Raw genomic sequence first — 21,698 nt, forward strand, 5'->3', positions numbered from 1 at the left:
AATACTGAGTGCCTATGATGCCCGACAAGGCGAGTTATTGGCGCCTTTAAATAACCAATGGCCACCCTGTTCCCGCGGAGATCGGTCCTTTCGACCGGAACGAGCTTGTTCACATACAGGAGCTTGATGAGGATCGCCACCCCCACATGAAAATGGAAGACCCTAAGAAGTCCGTCAACCTAAAAGTTTGTAGGTCTTACCATATATAACGATTAACATTAAAGCGGACAAACTATCGATAATCGCAAAATTTGATATTTTCGATAATTTTAATAAATAATATCGATAGTATCGTTACTATTGCATTGCTCACATACAGGAGCTTGGCGAGGATCGGGACCTCCACATGGAAATATGGCTACAACAACAAGAGTCGTGGTAACATTTGGAAGACCCTAAGCAGTCCGTCAACCTAAAATATTGTAAGTATTACCATATATAACGATTAACATTAAAGCTGGCAAACAATTGATAATCGCAACATTCGATATTTTCGATAATTTTAATAAAAAAGATAGTATCGATACTATTGCGAATCACCTAAATTTCAAACGAAAATGATAAGTAAAAATCAGGAGATCGATTTATATAGAAGCAATAACAATGCACAGACCGAACAAAAAAACAATTTAATAAAGTCAATTGCAAGTTACGGGAGAAATCATTGTAAAAAATTTTAGCCCAGTCGGACGAAAATTGCGACCTCTGTAGGCGCAATGTATCTTATAGGATACTTCCACTTTGCAAAAAATTTAACTTTACCGATAGTATCGATAGGGAAAATATCAATCGATATTCAGACAAAAAATAAAATATCGACGTTGTGTCAGCTCTAATAAATATTGCAGTCAGTGATCGATCCAGGGTTACCCCTGGCCAAGGACTGCTCCTTCTCCGCAAATTTACCGCTGGAACAACAACAACTACCCCACGGGAAATGTGTAGTCAATTGTCCCACATATACCGGTCCCAAACTGGACAATTAGTTACCTGTTACAGGACATATCCTACAGGGAATGAAAAGTTTCAATTGTTATAACCTTTGATTCTTAATAATTTTTTAAAAAGTCGCTTAATTATTGTTAAAAATTTCTTAACCGTTAAATATATTTGCTAATGTTATGTCCCTTACAAATACTTGCAAAGTATGCTCATCCTTTTCGAACTGTCCCAGCACCTATACTACGGTGTTAAAATGGTGGCAGTTCGTCACCTCGAACGACAAACCCTTATAAGTGATAGGTTTTTTCCATGTAAGGGGACGAGAACTGAGACCTGTCCCTATCACCAGAGGACCTACCCCGTCATAGGTTTGGAACCTATCCCATATTCCGTAGGGTATGTATAACCCAATTCTTTTATGCTTTCTTTTGCAAGATCCGAAAGCGTTGTTCGATAATGTTAATAAATAATTTTCAAAACAAGATTGTTTTGTATAAATATAATAGATTTTGTATGGCTTTATTATGTGATGTATAATAGTGATCATAATGATAAAAATATTGTGAATGCTTTTTTTTGGTATTTAATTATATTATCTAAACATTAATTTATGTGGTAAAAGTAAATTTAAGAACTCCCGGTGGATTTGAGTCTTGTAGAGATTGTTTGAAATCTAGCTTGAGATATTGATTGCTATACATGTAACGAGGATCCTGAAAAGAAGAAAGAAAATAAATAAAAATTTTACCAGCACATATAACGACAAAAAATAATTTAAGAAATCTTAAAATTGACAGTTGAGCCCAGTATCTTGCCCAACAATTATGGCATTCTGAAAGATGAACCAGCAAGGATGGGTTAAAGTTGGACAAAGCCGACTGTTTGATACCCTACAACGAAATTAAAATTTCCTTTAATTTGATGTGTAGGATTTTGACCAAAATCCATTCATATTGCAGGAATGACAAAGGAAATCGTTGTGCACAACTTTGAGGCCGGTTTATAAATGCCTTTGCAAAGCTCCTAAAAGTTAAAGAGGGGAGATACTTACATTTATATGGGAGTTATATCTAAATCAAAAGCGATTTCTTTCGAATTCACTTGTGATTAGAAAAGTCGTAAGAAAGAATTCGTTCCTAGTTTGTATCGGTACATATACATGGGAGCTATATCTAAATCAAAACAGATTTCTATAAAATTTACCAGAGAGACTTATTGTTGTAGCAGTGGGTAGTAAACCGAGGCGGCATTCCTTTCCGAAGAAGGAATTCATCAGATCAATCCGATACGTACAAACGGCTGCCATGGGATTAACCAGAGAGAGTCTTAAAGGAATACCTTGTGAAAATTTTCGTGAGAGTCGGTTAACAAACGACGATATTATGGCAATAAAAGTCCAAATCCGATGAACATATATATGGGAGCTATTTTCAAATCTGTACCGATTTCTTCCAATTTCAATTAAGTTTCGCCTTAAATTTTAAGACGAAAATTGCGACCTGTACTTCGTATACATATTAACATGGACATACAGACAGACGAACGGATATACCAGCGGACATAGCTCAATCGAAACAGAAAGTGATTCTTAGTCGATCCGTATACTTACCAATGGGTTTATTTCTCTTCTTTTTGGGTGTTACCAACAAATGCACTAAGTTATAAATAGACATCGGAAACATATGCAAATGCGTATATTTTTTGAAGCATCGTTAAAACTCTAAGCAATTTTTGCATATATTGCTTATTATACCCACCTCCGAAGGATGGGGGTATATTCATTTTGTCATTCCGTTTGCAACACATCGAAATATCCATTTCCGACCATATAAAGTATATATATATTCTTGATCGTCGTTAAAATCTAAGACGATTTAGTCATGTTCGTCCGTCCGTCCGACCGTCTGTCTGTTGAAATCACCCTACAATCTGTTAAAATAGAGACATTGAGCTGAAACTTCGCACAGACATTGTGCTGAAACCTTGCACATAATCCGATTCGCCGATTTAAGGTCTTAGGCCCATAAAACCCACATTTATTATCCGATTTTGCTGAAATTTGATACAGTGCGTTGTGTTAGGGCCTTCGACATTTTACTTCAATTTGGTCCCGATCGGTCCAGATTTGGATATAGCTGCAATATAGACCGATCCGCCGATTTAGGGTCTTAGGCCCATAAAGCCACATTTATTATTCGATTTTGCTGTAATTTGGGACTGTGAGTTGTATTAAGCCCTTCGACATCTTTCTTCAATTTGGGCCAGATCGGTCCAGATTTGGATATAGCTACCATATAGACCGATCCGCCGATTTAGGATCTCACGCCCATAAAAGCCACATTTATTATCCGATGTCGCCGAAATTTGGGACAGTGAGTTAGGTTAAGCCCCTCGACATACTTCTGCATTATGGCTCAGATCGGTCCAGATTTGGATATAGCTGCAATATAGACCGATCCGCCGATTTAAGGTCTTAGGCCCATAAAGCCACATTTATTATTCGATTTTGCTGTAATTTGGGACTGTGAGTTGTATTAAGCCCTTCGACATCTTTCTTCAATTTGGCCCAGATCGGTCCAAATTTGGATATAGCTACCATATAGACCGATCAGTCGATTTAGGATCTCACGCCCATAAAAGCCACATTTATTATCCGATGTCGCCGAAATTTGGGACAGTGAGTTGGGTTAAGCCCCTCGACATACTTCTGCATTAAGGCACAGATCGGTTCAGATTTGAATATAGCTGCCATTTGGACCGATCTCTCGATTTAAGGGTTTCGGCCAATAAAAGGCGCATTATTGTCCGATATCGCCGAAATTTGGGACAGTGAATTAAGTTTCTGCAATTTAGCCTAGATCGATCAAGATTTACATATAGCTGTCATATAGAACGATTTCTTGATTTAAGGCTTCGGGCCCATAAAAGGCGCATTTATGTAGGGCTTTTCGACATCCGTGTCGTATATGGTTCAGATCGGTTTATTTTTAGATATAGTTACTGAAAAGACCAATATGTTGTTATATACAATTGAACAATGACTTGTACTTATTAGTATTTGGTCCAAATCGGAACCTATTTCGATATAGCTGCTATGGGGCATAAGGTGGTATGCATTTTTCACCGGATTTTGACGAAAGGTGGTTTACATATATATACCCGAGTTGGTGGGTATCCAAAGATCGGCCCAGCTGAACAATATTTCTGCAATACATTTAAAATATGCCATGATTGGCTTTCTATGTATCGAATTTCAATAAATAAATAACTAAATCAGGAGATCGGTCTATATGGTGGCTATATTAAGATACACAACAATCTGAACCATATTCGACATTGATATCAAGGACCTTAACACAACACGTTATGCCAAATTTCATCGCAATCGGATATAAATGTGGCTTTTATAAGCATAAGAACCTTAATCGGAAGATCTGTACAAATTTGGACGTTGTAGGTCCTCAGGATACAATTAGAGCAAAATGTGTCTAAATATCACATTTGCATGCAGAAAAGTACTTAAAAACTGACCATTAACTTATTTAAGATTCTGAATTTCTCTTTTTGGCTTGTACATTTTACACATATTTTGCATAAAAAAATTCATATTTCAGATATGCATTCAAAGTTCGTTTTCTTTCACCAAATTATGCCTAAATACAAATTTTGGCCTAAGATCGTAAATCAGAAGATCGACACAAATTTTGGCGTTGTAGATCCTCAGGGTACAATAAGAGCAAAATGGGTTTAAAGATCACATTTGCATCCAGAAAAGTACTTAAAAAACTAATTGTTAACTTCTCTATATCGGCTAGTACATTTTACATATATTTTTTGCATAAAAAATGCATATTTCAGACATGCACTCAAAATTTCTTTTCTTACACCAAATTATGCCAAAATAAAAATTTTGGTAAAAATCGCCCCACAAACAAAAAATTCATATATTTCCGCTCTCTAGTTTTAATGCACTAAGTGGCACCAGAGGCTTTGGTCTGTCGCTCCAGGGCTATAAGAATGAAGAAAATTGTGTAAGCGGACCTGTTTAAAAAGGCTGCCACGAAATTGGGATCACATTACAAATCGATTCTGTTTAAAAACAATTGCCAATCTCACTTTTTAGGTACACAAGTTCTTAAAGTGATTAGCAGGCTTAAAATCGCATTAAAAAAATAAAAGCCAAGATATTCTAACGACTAGACGCCCCCCAAACAATTCATCTACTCTATTTATTGCCAATTATTACCCTTGAAACAAAAACAATAGCAACTAAGCTTGTTGACGTTGTTAGATAACCTAACAAGTTTATCGTAGCTGACCGATAATGGCGCATGGGAGGCCTTCAACGGACGGAGAATGGACGCACACAAGGGAATTTCACGCTAAAAATTCATAAACAAGGTGTGTTTAACCCCCCTTTCATAGGATGCAAATTTTTTTTGATTGCCTACTTAAGTAGCTCTAGCTGTACAACCGATTAATCGATTATTCATGACCTTTCAAATTATCGAACAATTAATAATTATAAATTTCCAAATAAACACATAATATAGGACGGTAAATCTATTAATCGTCTGGATGTTAAACAAGTAAGAGCGTGCTAAGTTCGGCCGGGCCGAATCATATATACTCTCCACCATGAATCGCATTTGGAGAGTTTTTTGCGCGGTATCTCGTTTTAGGCAAACAAAGAATAATGGATAAGAATTGTTATGCTATCGGAGCTATATCAAGTTCTAGTCCGATACGGAACATAAATTAATTGAATGTTGAAGCCCATAGTAGAAGTCATTGGGTAATATTTCAGTCCATTCGGATAAGAAATGCGCCTTGTAGGGGTTCGAGAAGCATAATCGGGAGATCGGTTAATATGGGAGCTGTATCAGGCTATAGATTGATTCAGACCATATTGGACACGAATGTTGAAGGCCATGGGAGAAGCCGTTGTACCAACTTTCAGTTAAATCGGATAAAAATTTCGCCCTCTATGGGCTTTAGAAGTCAAGATCCCAGATCGGTTTATACCGGTTATATACTGTTGTTGTTGTTGTAGCAGTTTATTGTGTTCTTTCTTTCGTCTGCTTGATTCTGTTGAGTGTCTAGACTCAGGAACTCTGCGACTAAAATGGGGTTGTCCACAGGGATCTGGATCTGAGTCGAATGGGTCTGGCCGGGCAGATAAACAGGTGACATGTATCGTGCGGTCCCTGGTTACAATCGGGACATACATCTTGCACGTCGGCGTCAATCCTTGCTCTGTAGGAGTTGAGGCGGCTTCATCTGCCGGAACGTAATTGAGCCAGAACTACTCTGGTTTGCCGGGGGAGGTCGATTTCTTCAGATGCAATGTGAGGCGGTCGTTCTCCAAGGAATACATTCACCCGGTAGACAATTATCGCATCTGCTACCGAGTCTGCATGAATGTTGTTTAGACCTGCTTGATATGCCGCTTGATCTAGGCGTTCTCTCTTGTAGCGCTGAACCTCACGCTCGAAATCATGTAGATCTACCTTAAGGCTTCATCCACAAGATGATGTTTTGGATGGTCTCTGTATGTAGTTATGTCTTCGCACTGGTAGGATCTTTGTCTCCTGATGGAGGTGGTCCACATAAGAGCTAAGGAGACAGCCCGTCGCAATTCAGTGGGCGGCATTCTGACAGATCTGAATATTATTCCACTGTGTGTCACAAAGTTGGCGAGACCACACTGGCGCATCGTACCGTTATGAACCATACTTAGCACATATTTTGGTAGTCATAACAATACACTTCATGCACAATTTCAGCCAAATCGGATAAAAATAGCGCTCTCCAGTGGCTCAAGAAGTCAAGATCCAACATAGGTTTATATGGCAGCTACATCAGTTTATTTACCGATTTAAACCATACTTAGAACAGTTGTTGGAAGCCATAATCAAATCACTTCATGCCAAATCGGATAAGAATTGCGCCCACTAGACGTCTAAGAAGTCAAGATTCCAAATCGGTTTATGTGGCAGGTATATCAAAACATGGACCGATATGGTCCATTTACTATCCCAACTGACTTACACTGATAAGAAGTTTTTGTGCAAAATTTCAAGTCCTTAGCTTTAGTCTTTCCAAAGTTAGCGTGCTTTCGACGGACGGACGGTCGATCTAGCCATATCGACATAAAATGTCACGACGATCAAGAATATTTTTTACTTTATGGGGTCCTAGACGAATATTTCGAGATGATACAAACGGAATGACGAAATTAGTATACCCCCATCCTATGGGGGAAGGTATAAAAGGCTTAAAATATATGAATTGTGCAATTTGAATTTTTTTGACCATCTGGGCCCTACTCGGGTAAATTTTCATTCAATAAGGATGAGAATATTTTAGTCGGATCCATATTTAATCGGATCCATACACCCTATTTACAAATCAAATCGACATACATACATATATGAGATATGTCTATTGGACATGTTAAACAGTTAATCGAATAAATGACATCCTCTTGCGGTCTTGTTCGGTTCATCATTTCAATTGAATTTTCAAATATACTCTTAATCAAATAATCCAAAAATACAAATAAATGTACACCCTCCTATTACAATTACAAGTATACAAATTGATTTATTCTGAGTTTATTCCGACTCAGATTAGCTCCATGAATCTGGACTCTTCAATTAGAGCAGTTAATAGTGATTTTGTAATTAGATAAATTTGTATTTCCGGACATGTAAATAGGTGATTGTTGTAGGGGGGTTCTGTTTGGCATGCAGGGCAGATATCAGGGATGGTGCCGTCTAAACTGGTCCACCGTAGCTCGAACTTCTCGGACATGTCTGTCTTTGACGCTGAACGCCTGGGTGCAAATCGCGGCAACACTCATTGGTATGAGAGAAGTATCCCCACTGTTCCTTAATCGAATGCTCATGGACACATTTAAATTTGCATCATCTAACCTCGAGCGATATGAGTTTAGTTTGCTACACCGTATGGATCATAATTGAGCCATAGTAGCTGTGGTTTCACTCGTTATCTGCAATGGGTTGTGGGCGTTCACCAAGGATTATATTTTCGTCTGGTATGATGAAGTCGCTATGGCTACAGCATCCCGGTGAATATCCTGCAAGCCCATTCTTCACAGCAATCCCGTGCCGGCAATAGCAGTGTGTTGTACACTGAAGGTGATGCACATGCAAATTTGCCCATGAAAATTCCATTAAGGAACAAAGGCAAACTTCTCACATGTCAATGAGTGCTGCCAAATTCAAGTCTAAGCTCAATGTTAGGTGGCCTCCTTTTTATAGCCGAGTCCGAACAGCGTGCCGCAGTGCGATACCTCTTTTGGGGAAAAGTTTTCACATGGCTACCATAAAAATGTCGCCAGCACTAGGAGGAGATAACCACCGCTGAAAATTTTTCGATGTTCTCACCAGGATTCGCCCGGATTTTTCAGTGCAATATGCGGACATGCTAACCTCAGGGCTATGATGGCTTCCAAACCGAACGTTGTTGTTGTTATAGCAGTGTGTAGTACACTGAGGCGGCAGCCCTTGCCGATTAAAGACCCCATCGGGCCAATCCGGTACGTAAAACCGGCTGCCATGGGATTGCCAAATTGAACGTCATATCCATTGGTTATTTAAAGGCGTCAATAACTCGCCTTGACGTATCGAGCATTATAGGCACTCAGTATTTAAACAAAAGCTACTGCCGTCCGGTCTCTCACTGGGACCACCACTCAATACCACTGATTGTCCACGACACCAATTACTGTTACTCCGTATGGATCATTCCACCATCCGCAACTTGGGGACGTGACCGGTAGCTCCCAGCTAAGCTTCTCGTGATAACGATGAACACCAACAAAAATCGGTGCGCAGAGTTCCAACTTGTATGGTGGTCATAGTTATCCGGGTCGGCCAATCGTCTTCGTCTTTGTCCATACCACAAGTTCGGCCGCCAAAGATTTGATAACTTTGTTTCTTTTCAAGTCTTATTCAAGATTGCAGTAGCTTGTACTAAGAATGAGAAGAGGCTCTCGAAGGTCATCCCTAGGATCTTCAGGAGATATGCCTTCGGAATTTTTTGTTTTTCGACTTTGATTCATGATCCATTGAGTAATCTTTCGTGTGACTGATGATTTCCTAGGAAAGAATTTTAGGTTGCGACTCCTAGGAAAGAATTTTAGGTTGCGACTCCTAAAAATATCTGCTCTTGGAGATAAACGTCATCGACTTTGCGGCAACAGGGAACGGAACAGTCATCCAGGATAGAGCAGTCATCCGCGTATGATATTATCACCACCCTAGTAGGGGTGAAGGGAGCTGAGAGAGGTGGATGCTAAAAGTAGGGGGAGAGAACAACGAGTTTTTAAGCTCTACGTATTGCTAGAGGCGGCACGTGAAGTTCACAATTCAACTCTTCGTCCAATTCGGGAGATCTGACGTGATGACGTTATCAAAGAGTATGATGTGAATGACCGCATTTTTCATACCTCAGGTATAACAATTATGAAGGACAAATTAAGGGGATTCCGTCAGGTATTTGACTTCTAATTCCCCTCGACGAGAATCGTAAAAAGTACAAAATACGTACACTAAGGAAATAGCCCCTTGCCATGGGCCAATTGCTCGCACAATTGTCTTTGTCGTTGTATGTTTTTCATCTCCTTACCTATTATCTATGCTTATGGCTACAAATTATATTTCCACCTACCTGCAATATGCCTTTATCAATCTCAGTATCCTTGAGCCAAATTTCCAATTCTCTGGTTCGCCATTTCTGCTTCTTCATCATTTCGATGCAACGCCATACCACAGATTCCGTAATACCACGAAGGCAACCAGACAAATTGATCAGCCTCAATTCACGACAATTTTGGACAAAACTCAAAACACCACGTTCACTTTCCAAATCACATGAGCATAAATGAATCTCTTCCAATTCAGTAAATTGTCTACTTATATCACTCAACATATGATCATGTATAGCCTCGGTGTCAAAACCTCGACAGGCATAGAACAACTTCTTCAAATGGTTCATGTGATTTAATTCACGAAAGAACCTTTCAAAGTCTGGCAGCACTCCATTGAATTTGAAAGCTTCAATTTGTTTGAGATTTGTTCGGGAAATTCTCTCTAAAACGTCGAAAACGAAATTTTTCGAATAAATTGAGAGTTTTTTAAGCCTTGGCATACGCAAAATGTCATTAACAATATCTGTGTCAAAGCACAAATGATAATCGGCTATCTTGATATGCTCCAAGGTGGGACACTTCTTTAGCTCAATCAGATCACAGCAATTGATTTCGTCGCAGTCTTGCATTATGTCCAATTTTCTTAATTTCAGTTCTTGAAATACTTCTTGGAAATTTTGTGATTCTAGGCACTGACATGTATCCAAAGACAAGTGCTTCAAAGGCAATAGATGGGCCAAATATTTCCCAGTTATTTGACACGACTTAAGCTTTAGTGATGTCAACTTGGGAAATATTCGCACAAGCATATTGACATCTTCATCTAGAAAATGATTTTCCCGCACGACCTCGACATCCTCCAACTCTTCAGAGTCCAAGCCCTCCGTCAGGCCTATCCAACAGAAACTTTCCGTCTGAACGAATTCCAAATCGCTTAGAAGTCGTAGGTATCTAATATCACAGAGCCTCATAGTCAGTCTCTTCATATGTGGGGCCATCTCCATCATAAAGGCCACAAACATGGAATCATCTAAATTCTCAAGCATCTCAGAGTGTAGACTAACATGGTCGAGTTTACAACGCCAAAGGGATTTTACAATTTGCTTGAATCTTGTGTGGAGCTTGGATATCTGGTATTGTTGAATAATGTCCAAGCGTCGTAGTATCATTTCCAAACAATCATCGTTTAAATCTAATATATAGGCTGGCCTTTGCATTTGGGATATTTCTGGAACAGAGAGAAACTTTAACTATTTTCAAGGAATCGAGAATCAGGTCCTACCTTTCGATGTTACCATAGCTAGTTGAGTTTTTAGGACAACAAGCTGCAAACTTATTTAAAAAATTATAAAAACCTTTCTTTGGGCAACCAAACCGATAAAGAAAATTGTTTGTTTTGGTTCTTGTTCTTATTATTCATTCAATGGATTTAATTGAAGGATATCAATAACTGTGAATATCAACCTGATTAATGGGTAAGCCTTTCGATAGCAAATCCAAATACGATTAACGATAACTGGCTCCATAAATGTGGAAGATACAGTACATCAAGGTAGATTTTCAAGTGAATGGTTTGTAATCAGCTGATGGCGTGGACCCTTAATACAAGGTATTTTAATGAAAGTATTTTTATTTTGAGCGTATTAAGCGTGTTATTTACATATTAAAAGAGTGATTTTTTTGCCAACACTGGTGTAAATATCTCATGCACGTTTCGTGTTTTGTTTCACTGTCACACATTTTCAGTTTTGCCTGTAATTTAACCATGAATCATCTTACAAACGAACAACGCTTGCAAGTTATTGAATTTAATTATCAAAATGCGTGCTCAGTTAAGAAAGCTCTTCGCGCTAAAATTGTGTTCATCGGCGAATCTCATTTTTGGCCCAATAGATACATACATAAATAAGCAGAATTGTCGATTTTGGTCTGTTACGGTTTATGGGCTGGTGGCATCATAGGACCGTACACCACTGACAACAGAATCACCAGAGCTGCCGCCACTGAGACATGTTAGGACGAGTGTCTAGATGTTTAAAGACGAAATCTGACAACATATTACCGGTATGTACGCTTTACATACCGAAAAGCAAGCCCGAAAATGTATGTAAAATATTCCGTGGAGCTCAAAAAATCCTTATTCGTTATCTATACCCACTCTACTCCACTTAGTTGGTTCAATTCTGATATTGTATCTGCACTACACTGACACTGTTTGTCGAATGATACCGGAATCCATACTGATCTTCTTACTACCGATCTCGTCTAAAACTCTCGTCTTCTCACGGTTCGGAACCCCCCATTACATTTTTGTCATCTTGCATATCGTTTCACTTTGCCACAGTACTATATTCGCGCTTGTCGTCCACTTCCTAAACTCAGACGGCGTTGATCTAAAGAGCTTCGCATTCATCAAGTTTATTGGTGGGAGTCCCATTCAATTACTCCGCTTTGACTGGCACCTGATTTTTGTCTTCCTTCAGACCTGAAGAAGTAAACTTCTCACGTCAAAACAGAGTAGTTTCTGCTTCACTGCCATTCGGCCTATACTACTGCCTCAATTCCCATAGATGTGTATCTCGCTTGTTTGCTAGGACCACACGTCAGCTGTTTATATGATGAGCCAATCCCTTTCAATTTACAACTAAGCACGCCCTCTTTTGCAGAGATCTGGATATTTTACAACAACGTAGCCATCAAAGAATAGATGAAGGCATAACCCTTTGTTAAAACAACATTTAAATTAATAATTTCATGGTTTGATATTTATTGAGAATTCTATATAAAATATGTATTTACCAAAGATCACATATGGGCTTAATTTGCAAGATGTCGCGAAGCTAAAAATTTTTCCATTCTTAATTAATATTTATAATTCACATTTGTTCGATAAAAATTTTAAGTTTAATTTTAAAAATAAATGAAGACTTTATTTTTCTACAGCAAAGACTGTTCTTCATAACTATAATTATATTTGACAGAAGATTATACATATACAATGTACGTAAAAATACTGCATTAATATATAAAAAAAATCATAACGGTAATGATAATAGTAAAAAAAAATTTTACGAAATAGAGCTTTTAGTCCGGTTTATGAAATAAAATCTAAAAACTATCTCTAGATATATTATATAAAACCTTATGCACTATAAAACTTTTAGAAAAATCAACAGTGATATATAGTTTGGGGAATTCTCTTATGATACATTTGCATTTGCCATGGGAGTATTGATGAAACTAAAAAAGCTGCTAGAGTTTAACAAAGGTCCACCTGGCAACCCTAAATATACTCTAAAGAGATTAACGACGAATCGAATTATCGCTACATGTGAGCGATGTATTAGAAATGTATTTGACATTTGTTCTTTAGAACTTACGGACTGCTTACACTTATGAATTATCTGATAAAGTTTTGATATATGTATTCATAAATGTAACTGATATATGCTCGTTTTGGCATGCTTCTTCGAAAGTAAACAGCCCATAATGATGTTCTTATTTTACTACTGTCGTCATAAACTATTCTCATTCACAACACTGTCAATTAATGTATACTCATAGGCATTCCTATTGGAAGGATATGGTGTAATGGCTAGTGATTTGGTTTAATTCTGGCTACTTTTGCCATTTGAAATGCTGCTCATTGGATTAGATTTCTCAGTCGTTGCCTCATCTTTGGCAGTTTTTTTCAATAGCGGTGACTGGTCAGGTGTGCTGTCTGAATTTCGCTTCTTTGGAATGGAAGGCGATTTTGTAGGTGTATGATTTAAAGGCTTCAACTCACATGGTGAGGCTTGGCCCAATTTACCATTTTCAGTACCATGAATTTTACTTGACTTATTACGGCTGCTATTTGAACACAACTGTTGCATGGGATACCAGCCCATCATTAAAAGCCCCAGTGCAAAAAGGATACCGGCAAATATTTGTCCGCCCAGTAGTACGCGAGGAATCAACTTCAATTCGGTGGCAATTTCTGGAGTAATACGAACTTTTTGTTCGAACCAAATCAAGGGAAGGAAAGTACGTGGCACATCTTCGTAAAGACTGAAAGAAGATAAATGAAAATGTCTTTAGTATTTAAGTTCTCATAAAAATATTTTTTTTAATAAAAGTCAGAGTTAGTTTTGGCAGAAATAGTCACTAATGATATTGATACCTATGGCTCAATAACAGGATGTACTTATAAGGTGAGATCATGCGAACAGCTGAGCACAATTTTTTATTTGTTTTGATTTTTTGGTAAATCTTAATTTCAAAGGCTTGATCACTTTGCATTTAGAATTCGTCTGAAGTGGACGCTTCGGGATTCGGTGCATAGTCATCGTTATACTCAGTACAGTTATAACTGTACATTGTTTTTAATTCTGTAATTTTATTACACGTGTTTTTATATACAGTTGGTGGGGACACCAACTTCGGAAGTACAACCTGGCATATAGAGTCGTACTCTGCCATTTCAATTAAAGTCCAAAAAAAAAAAAAAAAAAGGCTTGATAACAGCTGTGATTTTTTTTTAATCTCGAGGGGATGTTCTATTTGATCCGATTTTCCACACATAAGCCACACAACAATGTTCTAATGATGAAAATACTAAAATAAATCACATTTGAAGAAAATAAGTTGTAAAATAAAGTTTATTTCTAAAACCACGTTGATATTTCAATTTACGGCATTTCCCACTCAAGGTTGGTTTTTGGGGCTAGAGTTTTGTTTTTGTGCTAATGACCCTACCTCTTAATTGTACCATGGCTCAATAATCAGGTTGTCTTATTTCTAAAACAATCAAAAAACATCTGGTAGAAATCCACAGAATAGGCTATCTTGTCATCAATAAGAGTGTTTGGGTACTTTCCAGCAAACATTTTGAAGACTGAATGAACAACCATTACTCTCTTTCGTTATTTAAGTAAAGCGGTTGGTCCCACAAAACATCTGTTCGAAGCTGTAAATTGGTGATAGGAAAAAACTCCAGCAGAAATTTAAAGGCTCCCAAATATAAAATATTGGAAAATTTTGTGTATGTTATTAGTTCGCGCCATTTTTCATTATATGTGTGTTATATGGTTCTTAACTATAATACACACACACAACGAAAACTCGATGACAGATAGTGCACTTCGCGAGAAAAAATTGTACTCAGCTGTTTACGTACTCAGCTGTTTAAACTACCTGGTAATTATGTCATGGACAATTAACATGTTTAATAGGGCCTTTCCATTTGCGAAAAACAACATGTGTTCCAAGTTCTTTTTATTTAAATTCTTTTACCTGACTCCTTTCAGAGGCTCTATCAACATGTTAACTTGAAATCGAGCGACTACTTCCAAAGCAATTCCCGTTCTTGGTTCCAATACCATGTAGAACTCATGATGCTTTTTATTGGGATTCAATCCTTCAACTTGATCGACGTATGACGGATCGGCCTGATAAAAATGTGGGAATGACATGAATACTGGTGTACCGAAACGACAGGATGAGACATTCATAACACCAGAGGGAGTACATTCACCACCACAAAAACAGGAATTCTCTGGATACAAGGTACCTGAAATATAAAGATTAAAAATGTGATAACAGCTTACATAATGATAAATCTATTACTAAGTATTTTCTGTCAAATTAGCTGCCACTCTTTTCGCTAACTGTATGTTAGGTTAGGTCGGAGGGATCGCAATTAGCAACCTCGGTTGATAGCCGCTTAACTTGCAGATCTTAAGCTTTTTGTGTTTGCCCTAGAAGAAGTTAGAAGTTAAAAAGAAGATGGGGAAACGGCAAGAGAGATACACCCCAGGTAAGCTGCAAGACAAAAACACCCAAACCATTTTACAAGACAAAAATGTAAGGAAAAAAGTGGGAAACCATGAAAATTGTAGCCGAAACGAAGAAAATCAAGCCTCCACAAAACTCCAGAGTGACAAAAAGTCATAGTGCATGGAGAAAACCCAGGATCTGTAATAGCCAATTTGCCTGCAATTGCCCGTCAGTAGCACAAATAGTGTTCGACCATCTTAAACTTTTTCTCGTGATCACATAACCTGCATAAGTCAGCTTCTCCCTTAAATTAACGTGACGCCAAGGACCTAACGCTGCAATGACCAGTCAGGACTCCTATCAGCAGTCCGAAGTCATTTATTCTCAGCGATGTGGGGTTTCTCGAAATATTCGGCCACAGAGCCTGCAAATCATAGGATAAGCTTAAGTCTCAATCTTTCAGATATCGAAGAAAGATCCCACCCTACCAAAAATCTCATACAGGAGAGGGTTCACTGCTTCCTTAGCAAGATCCGCACTTGTTAAAGATCCATTCCTGGCCAGCTTGACGGCGCATAGTTCCACGCCACCTCTTGGGGGCCTGAGACTAGGCAGAGCCTGACCGCAATCCCATGGTTTCAAGAATTTCTTGTAACTTTCAACCAGTCATAACCCAACGTAGCCCAATGCTATGGCCATATATCGTGACACATCGATCAGGCTGCCTGGGACGTTGTGCCCCGAGTCCAGAGATCCCTTTCCATGAAACTACGTCCAACCCCATTAACAAGGAAAATAATGCGGTAAATCATCCCTAGTGACGCATGCAGCATCTCCAGCCCACGGCAAAACAGAAGATAGCCCAAAGTTTATGGAGTATCATGTACCTGGAAATGCAAATTGCAAATTTTGCCCATGAACATTCCACTAAGGAACAGGGACAAACTTCTCGCATACCTCACAAATGTTGACAGCATTAGGAGGGGAAAACCACCGTTGAAAATATTTTTCTTATGGTCTCGCCAGAATTCGAACCCAGGCATTCGGACATGCTAACCTCTGCGCTACGGTAGCCTCCTGTCATGTACCTGTCTCCCTCAATTTTAGGGAACCATCGTCTCGACACATCCAACATACAGGTGCAAAGGCCAAAGATCGAGAATAACATTTAGTGCCTCTCCCAGGGAGCTTTCCCTTGCCCCAGAGATCAGCACCACCGCGTCACCCTGAACCTTCTCGATCATAGCACTATTGTCCTGAGGCTGATGACACAATATGCATCCCTAGGTTAGAATCGGCCGAAGAACTTCCGGAAATATCCAGTGTACCGTCTCTGGCCTAAGACCCCAACTCCTACCTATCGAGCTGCGACTGGAGTGGAACGCATTCAGTTTTCCTTTAGCATTTCCTCGACGTTCTTTTCTCTCTGGTCTAGAATTACGCCAGGTACTTGGCCTCCGGAGGCCGCGCAGAGGATAGCATATCCCCCTATGACGCTGAACCCCTGGGTTCAAATCCTGGCGAGACCATCATAAAATTTTCAGCGGTGGTTATCCCCTCCTAATGCTGACGACATTCGTGAGGTACTATGCCATGTAAAAACTTCTCCGCAAAAGAGGTGTCGCACTGCGGCACGCCTTCTGGACTCGGCTATAAAAGGTCCCTTATCATTGAGCTTAACTTGAATCGGACTGCACTCATTGATATGTGAGAATTTTCCCCCTGTTTCTTAAGGGAATGTTCATGGGCATTAGTACTTGGCCGCCGGAGAGAGCTGCAACTCCACCACATCCGGGACTGGTCCTATAGAACTACCCTGCGATTGGAGTGGATCACATTCAGCCTTCCTTTCACCATTTCTTCGGCGTTCCTTTTTTCTCTGGTCTAAAATTACGCCAGGTACTTGACCTCCGGAGAGAGCTGCAGCTCCATAACATCCGGGACTGGAACTTGAAACTACCCTGTGAAAAGCATCAGCTCAGTCTTTCTTGGGTTTATGCCTAGCCCCTTTATTATTATTAATATACCACAGAGTCCCATTGATAACCAAAAAGCACATTGCGGAGTTCCTCTAGTCACAATCTTCCTAATCGAGACATGCGCAAGTGATGCGTTGATAATCTGACTCTTCAGCATTGTATCAACCCAATTCACCAAATGGGTTTCGCAAGGCCAACAGAAAGACATGTTAATTGTAAATTTTAAACAAACAAAAGATCTGCACATCCAGGAGAGCATATCAATCTGAGCAGTCCCAAGGATAATTAGCATATCATACTCTACAGAGTAGATGTCTGGAATGTAAGAACAAAACAAACAGACATCACGCCGAAACCTAGACAGATTTTTATAAAACAGGATGTAGCAGCATTATGCTCGATCGGAGTTCTGGATAACAGTTAATAACTACTAACATTGGATTTAAGGTTTTATTTTTATTTATAATAAACTTTAACTTATCTTCCATTTAAAATCCCACCACAAATAAGAAACGTAACCAAAATATTTTTTTAAATGATCATCATCATCTAACTGATGACACTCACTTCAAGAGAAACCATTGGCCTATTTAAATCATCCTTCAAATTCTATTCTATCAATTTGAAATTATTCACAGCCCAATGTCTATTTATATTGACACATAGAAGTCAATAGACAATATATGATAATGATTTTGCCTTTTTACAGCAAAATTGATTTTGGGATGAAAATAAGGTAGGTCTATGACCAGCGTTATCAATGATGGTGGAATTAATCGTTACAGCTTCATAAATCATGATGATTTGGTATTACTTTTTCTTTGTCTGCATTGGAGCATATGGAAGATTCATTTACCTCAATATTGATTTAAAGGTTCATTTGTGGGGCAGGTGAATGAAATATTCTGATTTAGTGAAGCCAAGGAAAAATGAGCACAAAGTATCAGCGTTTAATAAGTTAAAGTTTGCTGCACTTGGGAAAATTTTACTTTACTCGGGAGAACGTTTCAGTCTTAACATTTTCGTTAAAATTTTGAAGAATACCTTTTTCGTCGCAGATTATTATCATACGCTTGGTCATAAGGCTCCTTATCAGGTGGCGCATCAACCCAGCTGATAGAACTTGATATGTCAACTCATTTTTGAATTCGCCTTACAAAAATATAAGCTTCAAAATATATATTTTTTAAATAGATTTTTGTGTTTACTGCTGTTATGATTCTTTAACTTAGATTATATGATGGCACGCGTATAACAACCTTAATCGCTATAAATTTCAGGGAACTTAGGTCCCTTGTGTCGCCCCAAAAAAGATTGAAAATGCGCAGAAGAACCCAGGTATAATTTACGTCAAAACAATGTCAGACATTAGAATAAGAAGCCAACATGCATGACAAAACGGCGACCAGGCGGACTGAAGAGTTTTCTCTAATCTGCCATTTAAGGCTATAGTTGTCAAGAAAGGCGAAAGGACTAAGTGCCTAAATATAATTTAGACCTAAAAAATGTGTTCGTTTAGCCATAGTCCTGCACCTGCCCTCGCAATTTCTGGGCAATGCCACGATAGGTGCTCAATCGTTTACAGCTCATCCTCATCCCCACAAATCAAATGTATGTCCGTCATATGTCCAGCGCGACATCAAAGTCCTGACATTGCAATAAGTGCGGTAGCTTCATCCCATCTAGGAGAGATCCCATGAACACACCAAATTATCTCATATTGGTGAATAGCACAAACTTTATCTTTCGGAGGATACATCAGGCCCATTTGTCAATCTTGCCACACGGCCACATGCCATAATGACAACGTCATCCTCATAGCCAACATATTTTAACTGTCCTCTTCAAATGACCTGAAAATTCCACGAATATCCAAGAGCTTCAAAAAGTCAATATCTTCCTTTTTGAGCCCTTTGCCCTATGATAATAATTCTGCAGTTTTCTACATCAGCTTCACTTGTAAGCTATCTACCGCTATAATAACCTTGTGAAAACGACGCCTTCTTGACGGTTTTGTGCCTTTGGAGCTAATGGGAGTTTTGTACAATTGTAAGTTTGTTTTTTTCTAGCTTGACACTCAAAAATAAATAAACTTCTTGCTCTGATTGGTCGAAACAAATTTTGCGAATAGAATTTTATTCGCCTTGCTTACAAATTTTGACATATTAAGTTCCCAAAAAAGATGCTTTGTTGTACCAATTCGCCGATACGGCCACCTTATTAAATACGCCTTGGCTCCTTATAACCATAACAAACAGTGTTGCCAGATTTATAGTTAACATAGCGGTTATTATCGATAATACCCGCACAATGATTTATCGACAACAACTCTTATAAAAATTAAAAAACTTACCATTGTCTACCGATCTTGGACCGCCAGCATATTTGTAACCTTTAATCCCTTCGATTTCCATAGTCTCTGTATAATCCAAAGGTACCGTGCGACACATATCAGGTGTGAATAAACCCACAATGCTGTCGGGTGTCAAATTGGGTGGATAAAATTCTCCAGCCGAGCCATTTGTCATACCACAGTGAGAGTCAAAGAAGCCGCTATGTGATTTATAATTCCAGGTATGCATTTGACCTAAACGGGAAATATCATCAGCACCAGTGTAAACGTTAAAAACGCCCGTTAAATCGGCACTGCCGTTGCGCTAAAAATTAACATAAAGTGTATCATAACAATTGCCAACCATTTGGAAGAATAAAACCTATTCTTACCGTATAAAACCAACCAAATTTATCGAAAGGCACCTCCACCTTCTTACCAAATATGCTTGTCATGGTACGAGCTGTCGTTATCATATCATCACTATAGCCTGTAAATAACAACTCATCGACAGTTTTTGTTACCGTCATCTCCTGCTGATACATAGTAAGCCCCATATTAACCAATCGTGTGTTCATGACATCCCAATATTTGGTTTTAGCACCAGCCGACTACAAAATGAAACATTTAATTATGTATATGCAAACAAAAGGCCCAGATCCTAAACTTACCAATGCCACCGCATTGAGTGTTATAATCTCATCATCTAAACTTCCATTGCTGCCAGCAGCATCAAAGTAGTAATAACTTTTTCTGCGATATGTTACCGAGGCATTCTTGTCGTGCCAATCAATATCAACTTTGTCCGGTTTCTCCACAAAACGATAAGGACCACACTGTTCCAGTATAGGTTTTGTAGAAGAATTTCCAAAATCTTCGGAATTTGTCCAATTGTATAAATATATGTCTAGATTTAATTCTACCGGTGGATTTTTCCATCTGTCATAAACTACTGAATTTGGTCGAAGGATCATTTGCTGAAAGTAGATGTTATTTGCAGTTAGTATTGAAATATAACGGAACAATCCATTACATGAGAGAAAAGTAACTTTCAAAATCTATGGACTTTTTTGGATTTAGTTAATGGTTAAATATGGGTTTCTAACGGGTAAATACCCAATAAATACCTTTTTTGGGCATTTATTTGGGTACTTATAATTTTGCAGATATTTGGGTATAAAAAAAATTTCCAAACAATTTTTGATGATTTCTTATTCTTCTGATCTCATTAAGTCGGATTTTAGTTTTATATAGCCGCTATATAGACAGATCTCCAGACCTAAAGTCTTGAGGCAATAAATTGGTAATTTTTCATCCGATTTGGATGAAATTTGGCACAGTGAGTTCTGGTAGACCCCTATTAATTTCTGTGAAGTGCGGTTCAGATCGGACTATATTTGGATAAATCTGTCATATATACCGGTCATACCGAAACAGTGTGATTTGATAGACATCCACACATGTTTGTTGAATATCGTCCAGATCGGACCATATTTGGATATAGCTGCTATATAGACCGATCTCCCAAAATAGAATGAACCCACGCGTTCGAATGAACCCAGACGTTCGAATGAACCCAGGCGTTCGAATAAACTCAGGCGTTCAGCCTAATAGGCGGACATGCTAACCTCTGCGCTACGGTGGCCTATTGTGACTTCTATACGGATGGTGCCAAACTAGACGACCAGGTGGGCTTTGGGGTGTACTCTGAAAAACTAGACCTGGTCATATCGAAAAGGTTACCTGACAACTGTAGTGTGTATCAAGCGGAGATACTTGCAATTAAAGATGTGGTGGAATGGTTAAGATATAATATTATAACGACGATTGGCATAAATATCTTCTTAGACAGATAGGCATCAAATCCCTGGAGAACGTATTTCTGAATTCAAAAACCGAACCGACTGTCGCATATCTCTCAACGAGATAGCTGAACAGTTCAAAATACACCTCTTCTGGGTGCCGGGGCAGAGAGATATCCCAGGGAATTGTAGAGCAGACGAGCTTGCGA

At 38.7% G+C, this 21,698-nt stretch overlaps 2 protein-coding genes across 2 annotated transcripts in view; both read right to left on the reverse strand.

Moving 5' to 3' along the window:
- Window positions 1–1,437: 1,437 nt before the first annotated feature.
- On the reverse strand, window positions 1,438–11,035 carry LOC106087224 (uncharacterized). The gene is made up of 3 exons (XM_013252198.2): window positions 10,902–11,035; window positions 9,640–10,847; window positions 1,438–1,655 (listed from the first exon to the last, which is right to left on the reverse strand). The coding sequence occupies exons 1-3, from the start codon at window positions 10,915–10,917 to the stop codon at window positions 1,551–1,553; spliced, it is 1,329 nt and encodes a 442-aa protein (XP_013107652.2). The 5' UTR covers window positions 10,918–11,035; the 3' UTR covers window positions 1,438–1,550.
- Window positions 11,036–12,487: 1,452 nt separating this feature from the next.
- LOC106087237 (protein peste) overlaps window positions 12,488–21,698 on the reverse strand; it is a 45,094-nt gene continuing 35,883 nt past the window's right edge. Inside the window, exons 3-7 of the mRNA XM_013252207.2 lie at window positions 20,359–20,664; window positions 20,080–20,298; window positions 19,709–20,012; window positions 14,894–15,170; window positions 12,488–13,669 (exon numbers count right to left, since the gene is read on the reverse strand). Coding sequence (XP_013107661.2) covers window positions 13,228–13,669; window positions 14,894–15,170; window positions 19,709–20,012; window positions 20,080–20,298; window positions 20,359–20,664 — 1,548 coding nt within the window. The 3' untranslated portion in view covers window positions 12,488–13,227. The remainder of the gene's footprint in view (window positions 13,670–14,893; window positions 15,171–19,708; window positions 20,013–20,079; window positions 20,299–20,358; window positions 20,665–21,698) is intronic.

Source organism: Stomoxys calcitrans, chromosome 3 (genome assembly GCF_963082655.1).
Source record: "Stomoxys calcitrans chromosome 3, idStoCalc2.1, whole genome shotgun sequence".
Classification (NCBI taxonomy): domain Eukaryota; kingdom Metazoa; phylum Arthropoda; class Insecta; order Diptera; family Muscidae; genus Stomoxys; species Stomoxys calcitrans.